The sequence below is a fragment of the Papaver somniferum genome, chromosome 5, assembly GCF_003573695.1.
Source record: "Papaver somniferum cultivar HN1 chromosome 5, ASM357369v1, whole genome shotgun sequence".
NCBI lineage: Eukaryota > Viridiplantae > Streptophyta > Magnoliopsida > Ranunculales > Papaveraceae > Papaver > Papaver somniferum.
In genome coordinates this window covers 90,484,842-90,501,620 of record NC_039362.1, presented here as the reverse complement: position 1 = coordinate 90,501,620, position 16,779 = coordinate 90,484,842, and the positions used below count along the sequence as shown (strand labels likewise).

Below are 16,779 nucleotides of genomic sequence, written 5' to 3'. Positions count from 1 at the left end.
ATTACATGAAAACCACAAAAAATAGCAATGGAGCTGTTGCAATAAAGCTGGATATGTCAAAGGCTTTTGACAGAATGGAGTGGAATTTCATCATCAACATCTTCAGAAAACTAGGCTTCTCTGAGAAATGGTGTCAACTGGTCAATCAATGCATATCTACCACAAAAATATCAATTCTTCTCAATGGTTCTCCAATTGAAACTATTCATCCCACAAGAGGATTAAGACAGGGTGATAGCCTATCTCCCTATACCTTTATCACTTGCATGGAAGGTCTAAGTAGAATGATTCAAGCTTCAGTGGATAGAAAAAACATTATTCCAATATATCCTGCTAAAGGAAGTCCTCCAATATCTCACTTGTTCTTTGCAGATGACTGCATTCTGTTTTCCTCTGCCAAAATGAGCTCCATAAACAATATTAAGGACATCATCAACAAGTTCTGCAAAGCCTCTGGTCAAATGGTGAATCTCAGTAAATCAAGAATACACTTTAATAGAAGGATTGAGGAGGGAAAAAAGCAACAAATTTGCAATACTATGAATATGAATGTTATGCCCTTGGAAGAAAAATATTTGGGAATAAATCTGTTCATAGAAAGAAAGAAATCCAACTCTTTCAAAAGCATAAAGGAGAAAATGCAGAGAAGACTGATTCAGTGGCAGGCTGACATCACTAATCAAGCTGGAAGAAACACACAAATCCAAGCTGTTACAAACTCTATGGCTCAATTTCAGATGAGCTGCTTCATATTACCCAAGAAGAATATAAATGATCTTGAAGCAATGCAGAGAAGATATTTGTGGAATAGAAAATAAGGAAAAGGAGGATTCTTAAAGTCTTGGGAGAGTGTGAATATACCTAAAAGATGGGGAGGGCTGGGTTTTAAGAATTTGCAAGCTTTCAATGAAGCAATGGTTACTAAACTGGCTTGGAGGATGATTCAAGAAAAGAACAAGAAATTGGTGGAAGTTCTTAAAGAAAAACATTTTGAAAATGAAGATATTCTTCAAGAAGAGGTTTCAATTAAAGGGAATGATATCTGGAGAAGTATAAGCACTGGAATCAAATGGGTGAAACAATTTCATATTTGGCAGATTGGGAATGGGAAGATAGTTTATGCTTTCAAAGATAATTGGATTGAAGGATACACTGTAGCTCAAGTGCAACAAAATTTCTCTAACTATGAGGAATATCCTTACTATATGAAAGTCAATGAGTTAATTGATAGTCATACTCAGAGCTGGAATTTGAATCTTCTTCAACATTACTTTACTCAAGATCAGATAGAGAAAATCAGTCACATAAAACCTTCAATGCAGCAAGAAGATGAAATGGTTTGGTCTCTAACTAGAAATGGCGAATTTACAGTTAACTCCACATACAAGGCAATTCTCTGTCAGCAAAATCAAAGTCTGGTTAACAAAGAGGAGGAAGCTAAGTTTTGGTTGAGTTTATGGCATTTGCAGATTCCACATAAATGCCAACTTTTTATATGGAAAGTGGCTCATGATATAATTCATGTGAATGAAAGACTTGGCAGATATAATCAAAATCAGCAAATCAACTTCCAAAGATGTAATGAGGAAGAAGAAAATATCACCCACATGCTGCTCAAATGCAATTATGCCAGAGATGTTTGGAATACTGTTGATCCTCAGATTGGCCAACAAGTTGATAGCATCAATGATATACAACAATGGCTAAGAAGCTGGAGCAACTCGAACAATAATATTTGTTTCAAAAGGAAAACAACAGTTAATCTAATTACTGTTACTATATGGTTCATCTGGAAATCCATATGTGAGCTCATTTTTAATAACAGTAGATGTCCCAGCTCAAGCCTAAAACACAGGATTTTAACTTACTGCACTGAGAACAAAATCCACATAAATCAGTCAGAAAGTACAATCCAAGTTGACAGAAGCATGATAGGCATAAATGAAGCTAGTAGAGACTATAATAGATGGTGTCCCCCTCCTAGAGGAAAATTAAAAATCAACATTGATGCTTATATTTTACCTAACCATAATATTGCTGGTATTTCTCTAATCATAAGAGATTTTAGAGGGAGGATGGTGGAAGCCTGGACGCTGGTAGAAAGAGCCAGAGATATCACCCAAGCTGAAGCAGTGGCAGTGCTTAAAGCTCTTCAGTGGATTGTTCAGTTGCAGATTCAGCAGGTCATAGTGGAAGGAGACAACAAAGAAGTCATGGAAAGTGTCAAGGGGCCTCAAATTACTATAAGATGGGAGGATGCCAATATTATCAGAGATTGTCAACATCTAGTTAATTGTCTAGGAATGTCCAAGTTTGTTTTAGAAATAGGAAGTGTAACCAAGTAGCTGATCTTCTTTCTAAGTTTGCCAGAAACAATAATTGTACTAGGAAATGGAAATCTGAGCTCCCCCAGTGTGTCGAGTCTAGATTAGAAAGTGAAAGAATAGTGATGTAATGTCTTTGGTCGGCTTTTGTGCTTAATGAAATTATTTCCTGTTTTTCTTTCAAAAAAAAAGAATTCACACATTTTATAGGCACATGCAACACCTCACATTCATTCAAGAAAAGACATTTATTAAAGAAAAGGCATTGGAATAACTATTTTATAGATTTACGCATAACATAACATTCTAATAAGTAATAGGAACCACCACTACTATCTATTATTAACATTTGTATTCACAAGATACCATAGTAAACTCACTACCCATGTTAATCAAATCCCAAAATCCTATTCATATCAGCTTTAGTAAAACCCTCTCTAGTTAAAGATTTGGTGAATTGTGTATCTTGAACTATTTCATCTGTTGCAACATAATGACCATGTGCATCTTCTAGTGCAGCATCATGACTTGTGGCTAGCCTTTTACGGCTTAACTGTTTGGAATTTTCTCCAAGATCATAACATGATTAGGTTGACGTTCCCTCCGTAGTGTGATTGTCCAAGAACATGTGCACGATCTCGATTCATACCAAAACTTATCCTCTTTAATATTTAAAATAGCAAGCTTTTGCGCAGGATCTTTCCATTGCTCCTGAAAACAAACAACAATCAATATTGGTGAAAACTTTTAATGTGTAAAGAAAATCATAAAAATATGGAAAACAAATTAATTGAAGGAGTTAAAACAAAAAATTACCAACCCTTGTTCCCCAAATAACATCAAACATAATTGGAGGAATTATGAGTGGTTGTAAAGGCACATGAACAAGGTTGCCATCACTGTATGAACATTCTGCATGCCACTGAATTTTTGGAAATTCTAGTGAAACTCGTGAGATGTTGTCATTCGTATACCTTGATGGTTACATATGGGACCTGATTCACAACAAATGTTGGATCTTGAGTACTTCCGGCTCCAATTTCATCTCTGTTATCTTGACGTTGGATGTCTGGAAGTAAAAAACCAATAGATTTTCTCTTCCACCACACCTCATAAGCGGTCTCATCAACAATTGTATATTGTTGTCCTTCTACCACATCAATAGGATCCGGGATGTTACTAAGGTTTTCTAAACAATCCCGTGGACTTCTTGGAATTGCTACATCTCCCTTCATTTGCCTTAAAAACCATTCACCAAGATATAATATACTAGTATCGGCTTCCAGATCATAAAAAGCCACTCTTTGCATGGAGAGCTCACGAGCATGTCTTATATCAGGATGTTGACGAAACATACTATTTGACCATGGTTGCCATTTCGCTCCAACAATTGTTCCCAACTCTATTGTTTGATCGCTGACAAGGTCAAACGCTATTCACACTAGCGCTTGGTATACGCTATTCTCATTAGCATCCAACACTACTTTTATCACCATTTCTATGGTTCCACCACTACACTGGACCTTCCATGAACGATTCCAAATGCTGAGGTGGCGTGGAAGATGAAAGATGGAATTCTTCCATCATAAGACTTGCTTTAACATACTATGCATTATCGTCTTCTTGTTTCACATATTTCCAACTTTAATCTTTCCACTGAACTAAGCAAAAAACCCACATTTTCATCAATTTATTTTTTTCTTTTTGCCAGAATAAATAATGAACATCTCAAAGTTAGGTTAGTTTTTTTGAAATCAATTTGTTGGGACGACTGACTGGAAGGCCCGAAGGGAGGGAGTCCCTTTTATGACCATTTTTTTGTAAAATGAAACCTAACGTAAATGTGCAATTTGATAAAAAAGATTGGAAATGGTTTGGTGGTAGTCTTTGGGACCTGAAAATCCCGAAATACCCCTCCTTTTTAGTCTAATTATTATAACATGTATCATATTTTTTCAAGGGTATAATTAGCAAGCAAACTAGAATATAACATATCCAAAATCCTTACCTTGGAATTTTACAAATTTTATTTCGTTGGAAAGATTTTAAAGAAATATACACAGTGAGTACAAACAACAATATCAAATTTAGAGTTTTTACGGAAAAAATCAGAGGTGTTTATCCTTTTAGGCACAATTTTCGAAAATTGAATGCATAGCCATTATGCAAACCACCGCAAAGGATACATAACACAATATGCATCTATATTTTGGTTTATGCATAACAAAATGATGTACTCTAATGATATTTTTACTTTAGGCACAATTTTCGAAAATTGAATGCATAGCCATTACTGGAATATTAGAGCTTCGGTCGGCCCTCTTCACCGTGACAACGGCGGTGTAGTGTGATGATTCGTTATTCTTGTTACATCAAACTTTTGCCATCAGATTTTTGCCGTCAGATCAATGCCTCCAAGAAAAATCCATCATTTTGCCATCAAACTTTTTTATTTCCCGGCAAAAAGTAGCACTTTTAAATGATTTCCGATTCTTGAACCAACCTAACTACCCAAGTTCCGAATAACGAAAATCAAAAGAATTTTTCCAAATAAAAAGAAATACATTTTTTCCTAATCTATCGAATACGTGTTTGATCAGGTAAGCATCACATTGATAATTTATTTCTCTCCAAATTGATAGATGGGTTTCTTTCTATGGTTGAATTATTTGGATTGATGAAAATATTTAATGTTTTTAAATAAAAATCTAACAATATAGTGAGACTAAGGAAAGAGAATCATGAATGTAATAATTCCAAATGAATTGCAAGATCTGCTACTGGAGTTCATTAGATGATCATCATCATCATGAATGTAAAAATTGATTAATCAAAGAATTAATACCAGTCTCCACCGTTATCATTAGATTCATTAACATAAATCGTCTTGCATAAGTTCAATGAGAAACATAGAATGAGAAAGAGAGGGAAAGTGTTTAGCCTAAAAATAAATAAATATAAACTGTGTGGTTTGTACTTTGTATGTAACCTTGTAATACTACTGCACCAAGAAATCAAGAAATTAAAGACATCAATATATTTAAGAATTTTTCTTTTCTTTTCTTTTTTTTTCTTTTGACAACAATACAAATACTCAAGAGTTGTCTTTTATTTTCTGCACTACTGCACTAGTCAGCTAGTTAAAGAGTTGTCTTTAAACTTAAATAGCGATTCTTTCTTTACCAAGAAATCAACAAAGACACATACAAATATTCAACGGGAAAAGGAAAAAACCCAAATAATCAAACTTATTTCCTGTAAAGGAAAATGTTGGTTTTAGTACCCGTAGTCTTCTAAAAATGTTTGAATAAAATGTTTTCTCTGAAAGCTTTTAACTTCCTCTCATAAACATTGTAAGGCTCACTTAGTTGCTGTTGAGTGCCATTTTCTTACCAAAAAAGAAAAAACCTCCTCTCATAAGCATAATGGAAAACAAGAAGAACAAGAACCCCAACTTCATATGGGAAAACAAGAAGAACAAGAACCCCAACATTTTGGTAAAATTCCTTGTTTCTGATTCCAACTACTTTAGGTTAATAGGTTTTTGAGTTTCCTTCTTCTTTTTTTTTTCCTTTCTTTTTCTTGTTCTGTTTATTTTGAAGCTCTCACACTCGTTTTCTAGGGTTTAAGATTTGTAACTTGTTTTTTTTTTTATTTTACTTTCTAGTACTTCTTTTCTTTTTTATCCTGATGTTCTTCATTTTTATTTTTATTTCCTTTCTTGTTCTGTTTATTTTGAAGCTCTCACACTAGTTTTTCTAGGGTTTAAGATTTAAGTTCTTCTTTAAAAGAAAAAAGAAATTATGTAACCAAATAAACCTTTTCCTGATAGCTTTTGAGAATGGTTAATTGATTTTTTATTTTACTCTCTCCTTCTTTTCTTTTTATCATGATGTAAGTTGTTCTTAAAAAGAAAAGAAGAGAAACTGATAAATCATTGTTTGTCTTGTGTAGATTTTCATGAAGGATGGCTCACTTATTGTGGGTCTTCTTTTGAAAGACATCAATGTCATTGTCCTGGTTGCAGATACGAGGGTCTTGCATCAAGGTGGTGTTACACCGTTGAATGCATCAGGAGGTAATAATTTTTTAACAAAAACTTTGTTTGTTTTTTGATTCTCACATTTAAACGTGATTAATCAAAACGTAGGGTCAATGTATAACAATTTATCAATTATAACATTAATATTCAGAAAAGTTGAATGAGATCATGAAATCATCTGTCCGGTTTTGTTAACCCATTAGAGCTTATATTTAGAGTTCTATCAAATGAAGAAATTGACTGTTAGTTTTTCTTCTTACTGAAATTCATCATCTTATTATTTCGTTCCATAATTATTTATTTATTTCGTGCATACAGGGGAACTAGTGTCGGATAAAATCTTGGCCGGACCCTATTGGGTTCGGGCCAAATGTGGTAGACAATTGTTCGGTCAGAACGTCTACACCAGAATGAATGAAAAAGAGGATATCAAGGATTGTATAGGTCTTTTCCAGGAATTTGTCACTGAGATGGATGAGGAGGGCACTTCATGGCCAGAAGATCGAAACCGCATAAGAGTGGTATGTGGTTTAATTGTAGCATTATTTGAAGGCGATATTCCCCAAATGTTTTTCGCGCAATTCTCGTTGGATGAGGGGCTTCTTGAGAATCGATTTGCTGGTGATCTTACTGAGTGTAAATTTGATGGTGATTATACTGATGACTTGGAACAATTTCTGGAAGAAAATTACAGAGATAATTTGACTCTTGAAGAGGGTAAAGACCTCGCCAAGAGGTGTGTTAACAAAGCAGCAGGAAGGGCTAGAAGATCAGGATCGCAAGCTGTAGCTGGGAAACTCCGTCAGGCAGTTGTAAGACCTCTCGGCACAAAGAGCTGCAGGAATTGGGATCAATGTCGAAATAACCGAAGTAGGAGATGTGGTACCTGAGTGAATAGATTCTTATTATGTATCAACTTTTATAATACTTCATATGGGTTTATTGTTATGGATGATTAGTAAAACTTGATCTTGATCATAAGTAAAACTTTAACTTAAGCATGAACTTTTATTATATTTGTCTTGCAATTGTTTTCGTGAAATTTTAGGGGTTTATGTTTATGTTATCATGGTTTGTTTTGGATTGTTTGGGTACTTTGGCTTATGGTGATGAAACCTAATGACTGGTCTTCTATTGGTTAGCCCTTCTACTGGTTAAAAATCGTATGCATTAATATTTAATATCATACTACTAGCTTCGTTTCAGTTTTACTCTTCGGTGTTAGCCTAGCTCAGATGAGCAAACATGGCATGACATTCAGTGGGAAACTGGTAGTCACACATAATTGTTCCAGTATACCTACTTCACCTTGGAGTGCAGTGTTCTTGTCACATGGTTTACTATCCTGGAAGATGCAACGTCCAGAGTCTAATCAATATTTTAAAGCATCTGTGTCTGCTCCTCTCAATTAGGGTGACATGATATCTATAATAATCAGTGGCCGGTTACTTCTGTTTGCAGTTAAAACTGACACCGGAGATTAGAATCAAACTGAGGTCTTCAACTACTTTCTGTTGATTGTGCTGGTATGTTAGAGAGACTTATGCTTGCTCACGCACAGGAATGCTGAAAGTTACTTCTGAAGGTAGAGGTCCTGGTCATTGAGCTAAGGTCTCAAGCAGGGCAGTTCTTACATTTCTCTCTCGTATTGTAATGTAGTCATAGAAAAAGTCTCCTGTAATGCAGTTCTTACCCTTGAAAAAGTCCCATTTTTTGGTATTTAGATTGATTTTGGATGGATCAGATAAAACTCTATGGTGGTGGCTGTTGAGTTGTAGTCGTCAAGATTTCAGGGGTTCGAGTATGCACAATAGTTAGTCATAGAAAACAAACTTTTATGTGAACTTAGCTTAGTGATAAACTTAAAATCATTTATTTACTCTGTGCGAGTTCTAAGCTAGGTGCACTGGAATATATGACACGTCGGTACGTACTACGAAGAATCTTTTTCAGCGTTAAATGTTGCTCCTCTCAACCAGCATTTCGACCGGTCAATCATAGGTATATCATATAGAGCTAAAGGAAGCTCAGTTTCATGTGGAGGCTTGCTACACATATGGTTTGGAACTGCATGCCAAAGAGGAGATTGCGGAAGAAATCGCAAGATTGATGAGTGGAATTAGTACTTCGATGGAGGCAAAGAAATATACAAAAGCGGTTACCCAACAGGTTGTTGATTCAATTAATTAATTAGAAGTTAGTCTGAATCGCAATATAGAGACAGCTGTTAAAGAGAATAATAAAGTTTATCCCATGAGGGTTCCTGCATCTGATTCGTTACCCCCTCTTCCAGCACATTCGCTGGTCAAGCCCACGCCTATGGGTGAAGTTTCGGATGCAAGCAAGGAGAAGATGTTTGCAGTCTTGTCACTGACAGTTCCTTCAAGGCCCTTTCTAGGTACACTGAATTGTTCTAAATGCGGAACTGGGAGAAAGCTGAATGATTTGGTCGTACTTGGTACAGTAAGCGCCTAGTATATATACCATTAAAATACCATGGCTTCTTTCTGGTAAAATCTCTGTTGATTTATTCATTCTTTTTGGATCGATGAATAAGAGTAAAACAGTTGCTTTGCTTTTGAAAAATGAATGGAGACTAATTTTTATGGACTCAATCAACACTAACAGAAGCTCAATCGTGAAAACAAGGACTATATAAACCATAAACCAACAATAAAAAAAGAATCACATCTACTTGTTCTGATTTCTGAAAAACCAGTATTTTCATCTCAATACTTGCATTTGCCAACGCTATGTCACTATCTATAAGGTTGATTTTTATAATAATTTCATGCATATTTCAGTAAGGCACGACAAGGGACTACACATAATTTTGTAAGAGGCGCATTTGGCACTTGCTTTCTGGTCGATCCCAGCAGCACTAAACTCTCCTGTGAGTTCGTAAGCTCTTTAATTCTTTACTACTATGATGTGTTCCAATCTATTTAGTCATCTTGCATTTTATTTCGATCAACAATTTACACATATTCTTATTTTATAGATTAACAAAAAATTTCTTTCTTTGTTGGGAAAAAAACGAAAGAATTCTTAATACCCGAAAACAGTGTAAATAGAGTGTAAGTATAAAGCTTGCCAAAGCTTTGGTGAGGTTCCGGGTTCCCTATTCCCGCGTTTCGAGACTTTTGACAATCCTATAACCTAAAAGAGAGAGAGAGAGCAACGGAGATCTTACAAATCCCTGAATAACTCTGCTATTGGGAAACATTACCATGTCAACTGAGCCAATGGAAGACGACGAAGACGAGTCATGGTGGTGGGTTTGCCCCCGGAGGAGGAGGAGATTCACTGAGTTAGCAACCCGAGTCAGGGCTTGCTTCAGCACTTACTAATTGTTACCTTTCATTCTCTAACTCCAGCTTTTCTCTCTAAATTTCAACCACCTCATCGTCATGGGTAAATTGAAACTCCCTGATCCTTAGAATTGTCAGTATATTCGGAATAACTTTGCTTTTTATTCTTTGTTGTTGCTTCATGGAACAAAATTAAAAATAGGCTAATAATAGCAAACTTGTTAATAAGGTCAGAACTATTGGCTTCCAAACCCTTGATCATGAGTAGCATTTTTGATTTTGATATTGGATGGAAATTAGTTTAAAAACTAGGTTACAAGGGGTTTGAGAGTCCTATGCATGGCCTCAGTGAGGTTTGATAAAAAAAACTTTGTATCCAATCCAGTGTCTGGGATAGGATTTACTTTCATTAGCATATACTGCGGACCTGTGGTGGCAATTAACCCTCTTTGTAGATTTGGGAAAGAAGAACAAAAAATTGTTGTTTAGACTAGATTAGTCTTGTACCTGATGTGATGCTCTAGTTAGATACCAAATAACATTAATTTAGTGTTACTAGGCTTGAAAACCGGCTTACATATACATGGATGTATTCATTCCAATTCGTTTTGGGATATCTGGGGTGTTTACACTGGAATTATAATAAATCTGCTACTGACTAAGAAGGTTACAGAATGTCAAGTTGAATGATAGATGGAATCTACCTACAATAGCATTGTATAAATAGAGTCTAATACATTGATGGCTCACAACACATTAATGCACTTCAAACAACTGTCAGACCAATCTAAGAGTAAGAAGCTGCTGATGGATTTAGTGCGGAGAAGGAAAAGGTATTTGAATGGGTGCTAAAAGAAAAAGATAAGTTGAAGTATTGAAAAGTGGTTTCACCATCCACTCTTTGAACATTGACAAAACAATAAATATCTTCAATCTTTAGTTAGTAGCTACATTTCTGGATTGACTGAAACATATCTTAAACAGCCGTTTTCATTTTCACGTTATACATTGGAACTGGGGTATGTTTAAAAATTGTGTTATTTTTGGAACATGAAGTGCCATATGCAGTTAGGCTGTCTAAGATTGACTACAATCGCATACCTTTCGTCAATGATTCTCTTAAATCAACATATACTCTTTGCTTGCTTGATGTAGTTTAGGATCCAGGTGACCCATGCTGCAAATGTTAGAATGCTATTGATGATTTGAACACTCTGATTTAGCGTTTCTTATATGCGGTCTCAATTTAACAAATGCATAATGTTATGTTCTTCCAAGGTTCTCAAGACCTTCCAAGGTATCCTTGCTTTTATCTTTTTGGTATTCCGCTACTGATGAATTTGTAAGTATGTTGTTTACTTCCATTTGTGGATGTCATGTTGGACCAAAGTTTTCTGTTGGTTGAAATTCTTTTTTGTGCTTAATAAAAGATTATGTCAGTAGTTGATGTACGTAAGCTGGAAATTGTCTTCATAAATCTTAACTTGGGCTAATAGAGAGGAGGATGGGAAAGACAATTCAAGTTTACGGGTTCCCTTCTTATGTGAATGCAGAAATGGTAAAAGAATTCCTGGAGAACTATACTGGCAAGGGAACTGTATATGCACTAGATATTCCAAAGTCCAAAATTAAGGGGCCAAATCCTAGAGTTTTTGCAAATGTGCAATTCATAAGCAAACAAGATGCTGAGTTTATATCTACTTCGATAAATCAATGGCTCTATTATGGCAAGTCATATTTAAAAGTTAGGGATTTGGCGCGTGATGTTGTACCAAAGCCAAGGGTTTCAATGTTTCATTTACAGGCTCCTGCTCTGCATTTTGGGTGCCAGGTTTCTGATGATTGTTTCCATGTAATTTGGAAGGGGCTCAATGTGACTGTGGATTTCGAGTTTGGGTTTCGTAAATTAAGCTTTCTTTCATCTTATTGTGATGTGAACTATAAGCTTGAACTTTCTTATGATAGCATTTGGCGGATTCATTTACATCGCCCCAAGAACCGAAGTACGCAGATACTCCTAATTCAGGTATGCTGTCTCTAAAGAATTCCTACAGTTTCAGATTTCATTTTGGTTTCTTTCTTTCCTTCTTATAGCTCCGACAAGTAGTTATATGTGTCGCGTGGTAGTAATCAACGTCAGGACACAAGCCGAGAAGCTGCAGCAAGGGAGCGAGTTAACCCGAGTGAGGCTTAAAGAATGGATCTCCCTGAATCAATTCTTGCTTTGGAAGGGAACAGCTCTCTTCCAATTGATATTAAAGAAGATGTGGAGGCAGTTTAGATCAGTGGTGGTCCATCTGGTTCTGAAGCTGAATTACAAGTGGTGAAAACTCATTTCATGAGGTATGTATTTTACATCGAATTTCCATTTGTATTAGTTACACCTTTACCTTCTCGAACTGTGGTGCTTCAGTTTCATATATGTTGATTGTGCTGACTAAGTGTTTGAAGAATTAACCTTAATAACGACCATTCAACTTGTTGGTGTTGCAGGTTAAGTTAATGTGCTCATATACTGCAAGAAACATAATGAGAAAGATATATGCTACATGAATAATTGTTAGAGGAACACCATTATCATTCTTTTAGAGAAAAACAACTTTGATTCTGATTTTGAACTTATTTCCAATTGGGGACCCAAACCCCCAATTTCAGTTCTTCTCCTCAAATTAAACTTGAGGAGGTATGTATGTTACAAACTTGAAGAGTATGTATTTTACATTAAATTTGATATGTATTACTTACACCTTTACCTTCTCGGAATGTTGCGCTTTAGTTTCATATAGATCTTGGTTAGATTAATTAACTTTAACGACCTTTTTCTTAACTATTAAAATCACTTAGATGGCATAGAATTGGGTACTTTATTAGGGCTGGTACCCTGTCAGATTCTTTCAGTTAGATTGCTGATCGATGTTAATAGTTTCCTTTGGATATCTGTTTGTTTATGTTTTTGGTAAAAAAATTTAGTTCGATATGTCGCTAGAAGTAATTTATTTATGGAGTTGTTGCATACACTTTCTTAACTGAGTTATATTCTTTGTTTTGTGTGCAGTATAGGGTACTTCAGAGGTTGTAAATTTAGGCAAAACTAATGGTCTTATTTTCATTTGGGACAAACCATATAATTTGTCACAGCCTGAGAGGCCACATCGTTCTTCACACCATTTGGGATCTCAATCCGTATATCAGACTTCTCCCCAGTGCTGCATTCACCAGCCCACGGTTCTTCTCCACTCGATAAGTAAGTTCATTTCCCATGTATACTTGCATCAATACACAGTAGAGTTCTCATCAATCTCCTCTTTAACGAGCTTCTTTGATAATTCCGTCACCACCTCTTTAACGAGCATCTTTGAGAATTCCGTCACCACCTTCTTCTATAGCCATTTCCTTACTGGCCTAACACCATAAACCTGTTAAAAGAACAGAAAAGATTGTAAGAAATTGCAGGACTACTTTGACCAAGTACAGGTGCATCCTTAAAGAAACTCTTTCCATTTCCTTGACACGGGCTTATAATCCTAACCTGACATTATGTATCTGCAAGTATAAGTTTAAGAAGCATTGTCTACGCATACGCTAGATTTTAATAGTTTCCTTTCTGATATCTGTTTGTTTATGTTTTTGGTATAAAGTTTTTAGTTCGGTATTGTCGGTAGAAGTTATCTATATTATAGATTGTTTCATACATACATTATTTAACTTCAGAAAGGAAAATATTAACATCACTTAGATGGCGTAGAATTTGATTTGTATGACTTACACCTTTACCTTCTCGAACTGTTGTGCTTCAGTTTCATATAGATTTTGGTTAGATGAATTAACTGTAACGACCTTTTTCTCCGTAGCAGTTACATGAATTACAAGCTCAGATTCTAATACAAATGGAAGGTCGTCAAAGTTCTAAAAGAAAAAGCCTCAGCTTCACATGGAAGCTGAGACTGAACGATCAACCCTCTACCTAAAACTGTAATGAAGACGTCATGAGCAATACACTCCAGGTGTTATGCATTGTTTTTTGTTTCAGTTTAGGTCGTTTGATGTTTCTTCTTTTAGTTAGTCATGTCGAGCTAAACTCACCCTCAACCTATGTTGTAAAAGGCGAGCGCCAAAAGCGCACTAAGCGTGGGGCTAGCGCCTGGCAAAAAAAGGCTCCCAGGCGCCAAACCATGAACATTTTTTTTTTCTGGGTGCCTAGGGCGCCTTAGGAGCGCTTAAGCGCTAGGCGATGGGCTTGGCGCCTCGCCTCCCCCAGCGCCTTTTACAACATAGCCCTCAACCCTAAAGTTCAGGTTGGTCTCATTCAGTAGCAGGCTTAGCTTCACCTACTTGTCCTCCACATGGTGTGAGAACCTGGTATTTCTTAGGTGGAGGTTCAGACACCTTGGCTTGTGAAAGGTTTCACATGCTAGAAGTCTAAACCCAGGTTCCAGCAACTACTGATTGATTGTTGGTATAAAATTAGCTTTCAAACCTTAACTTGATGATCTAGTGGACCAAAATAAGAGAAGAAAGCTGATGCACTGTCAGCTGTAACTTTGATAAGTCAAGAGTATGGTAAATGATAAAATTCTAATCCATCTTATATGACTTTGATCTGGATCAGATAGAATCTGCACTTCCAACTCTTGCAAGGCCAATAATGTCACTAGATGCCGGTGAAGATGCAGTTGTGGGAGCTTTTTTATGGCATTGCCATGTTCTATAGAATTAGTAAATTGATCCAGTCAGTTTGTTCTTGTTTAGGCACATTCGTAAACCTACCAACTAATGCTTTCATTTATTACAGAGACATTTGAAGAATCTTGGTGCTCAACGTGCTGGTCTCTAAGGCATGCTCAAAGAGATGAAAAGGAAGGTACAATTTTATCCTGAATTTTTTTTGTTCGTTCTTGGTTTAGGGAAGGAGATTGCCGGATGATATATTACCAAGTTGATGAGTGTCCCGGGTCATATGATGTTCTTTTCAGGAAGGAGATTGCCAAAGTATGACCATGTCGGTGAAGAAATCGCACAAAATATCTATGCGCAAGAACACTTGATAGTAAAGATGCAGGTTATCTCTTTGCTCTAGCTTTGAAGTGATGATCCCATTTCTGTCAATCGGTTTCAAGTCTCTTGCTCTCTTCTTTGAACTAGAAGTATCCGCTCCTTATTCATCTCTTGAGGATTTGGTGTTACCAAACCCATCTATTACTGTAGATACATGTTGAATTGTCTACTTTTTCCTTCCTACAGGCTCAGAATGACAAATTTGCTGCTTTGTTTAGTTTTGAAGACTACAAAGGTGAGTGGACTATTTTCTTTCTGGTAATACTTTAAGAAACAAGAAACACTCTGTTGAGCGCATTTGACTCTTGAACAAACAATTGTCTCATGGAATCTTTCCAGCATCTCGCAAGAAGAGCTATAAACAAATTCAAGCTGATATAGCTAACTTTCGAGAACTCAAAGGAGAATATTAGAGAAGGATTGAAATTCTTATGTTACTCTTCAGGTGAAACTACTTCAATCCAGGCTATCTTCTTCTTCTTCTTCTTCTTCTTCTTCTTCTTTTTCACCACTTAGAGTTCTCTTTTTATTTGTGCTACTTAATATACTCCGTATTTTAATACTCTCTATGACTTTTGCATCTTCTGTTTAATTTGCACTATCTTCTACATTTTTTTTACTACCACTTATTCTATTTTGGTATAACTTGCTTTTGTTGATAAGAGCATCTAATTTGATTAAAAGTTGAGATTATACATAACAAGTTTACAACATATAAAATTGGAAGTATGTAATCTTACAGTTCTCATCTCAAGACCTTACTTTATGTACGAAGGCTGCGCAAATTTGAAGCTTAGCGTAGGTTCTAAAAACATTTAAGTGATCACTTCAAATTGCATATTTCTATTTTCACGAAAACTCACTTTGTATTAGTTGATTTGGTACACCCTTAGGAGAAAGATACCTTAGCTATTCTTAGCTTATAAATGTTTCGTCGGCACTGGAAACAGAGTTTCGAAAAACTTATAAGCTTATGTTTTTTTTCTTTTTGTATGAAGAGATGTGGTTTTTGTTAGTCATGCTGGGCTTATTTTCATTGAATCAGTTGATGCATATTAACTTTCTAATATTGAGAAATATGAATAAATCTTTTGGGGTACTGAGCAGGATGCAATAACCAACGTAAAGCAGCAGTGCTGGGAAATGATGGAAGAGGTCCGGACAAGTAGCAGGTCTTAGATTTCAGGATGGTAAGAACCAATCTTATCCTCCCGTTGGTAACCAGCAGCAGCAGGCTCCTAGAACATGATCTCTGCCACCAGGTCCTCAAATTCCACCAAATTCTCACCTTCAAGCACCTCATATGCTCGTCCTTCACCATCATATGGCAACTCACCGCAACCACCGCCTCCCTACCGTTTACAGACCTCTGGTAGCCCGTATCCACCACCTTCTCAGCCCCAACGACAACAACATGAATATGGGCAACCAACTTATCCTGGCTGGAGGGATCCCTACTATGATGTCCATACACAGCAACCTGCATCGCATGCTCCACCACCATATAGTGTTCCTCCTGGTCCTTACCCTCCTCATCAGCAAGGACCTGGTGGCTACTATAAACAACAGTAGAGTCGGATCCGGTAAGTTCAGAATGGCTAGGTGTGAAGCTTGCTTGATAATGTGGCAAGTTCCCTCTCATAGAAAAAGACTAAGTCTCTTGGATCCCAAAAATCAAATTGGGAAGAATGTGTACTGTTCTTAGTACGATTGAGAGTGAGATTTAACGGAAATTGACGGAATTCGAACGGAAAGAGAGCGGATAATGGTAACTTCTGCCGTAGCAGCCAAATTGTTCATTAATTCATTCTTACCCTTAAAACAGGGTTCATTACAACTTAAATACCTCAATGACTGGAAGGTAAACCCTAATAATGACTAATCTAAACCAAACGCGTGTCACTATCCTAACAGGCAACAAATACCAAATGATCAGTCGACACGTTACAATAATTAGGAAAATGATAAGGGCAGACGAACGTTTATTTGGGGCAGGCGAGAGTAACTTGAGAATTAGAAGGTATATGACAACGTCCTCCCCATCAGC

The 16,779-nt window shown here is 36.4% G+C and overlaps 1 protein-coding gene and 1 pseudogene across 1 annotated transcript; both read left to right on the top strand.

The window, feature by feature from the left end:
• The first annotated feature begins 266 nt into the window (after positions 1-266).
• LOC113279295 lies at positions 267-818 on the top strand. The gene has a single exon (XM_026527994.1). The coding sequence runs from the start codon at positions 267-269 to the stop codon at positions 816-818; it is 552 nt and encodes a 183-aa protein (XP_026383779.1).
• A 96-nt stretch (positions 819-914) lies between these two features.
• On the top strand, positions 915-16,595 carry LOC113279294 (annotated as a pseudogene).
• Positions 16,596-16,779: the final 184 nt, after the last annotated feature.

Coding starts and splice junctions, on each gene's coding strand:
- LOC113279295 (XM_026527994.1), top strand. CDS start 267: ATGGAAGGTCTAAGTAGAATGATTCAAGCTTCAGTGGATAGAAAAAAC.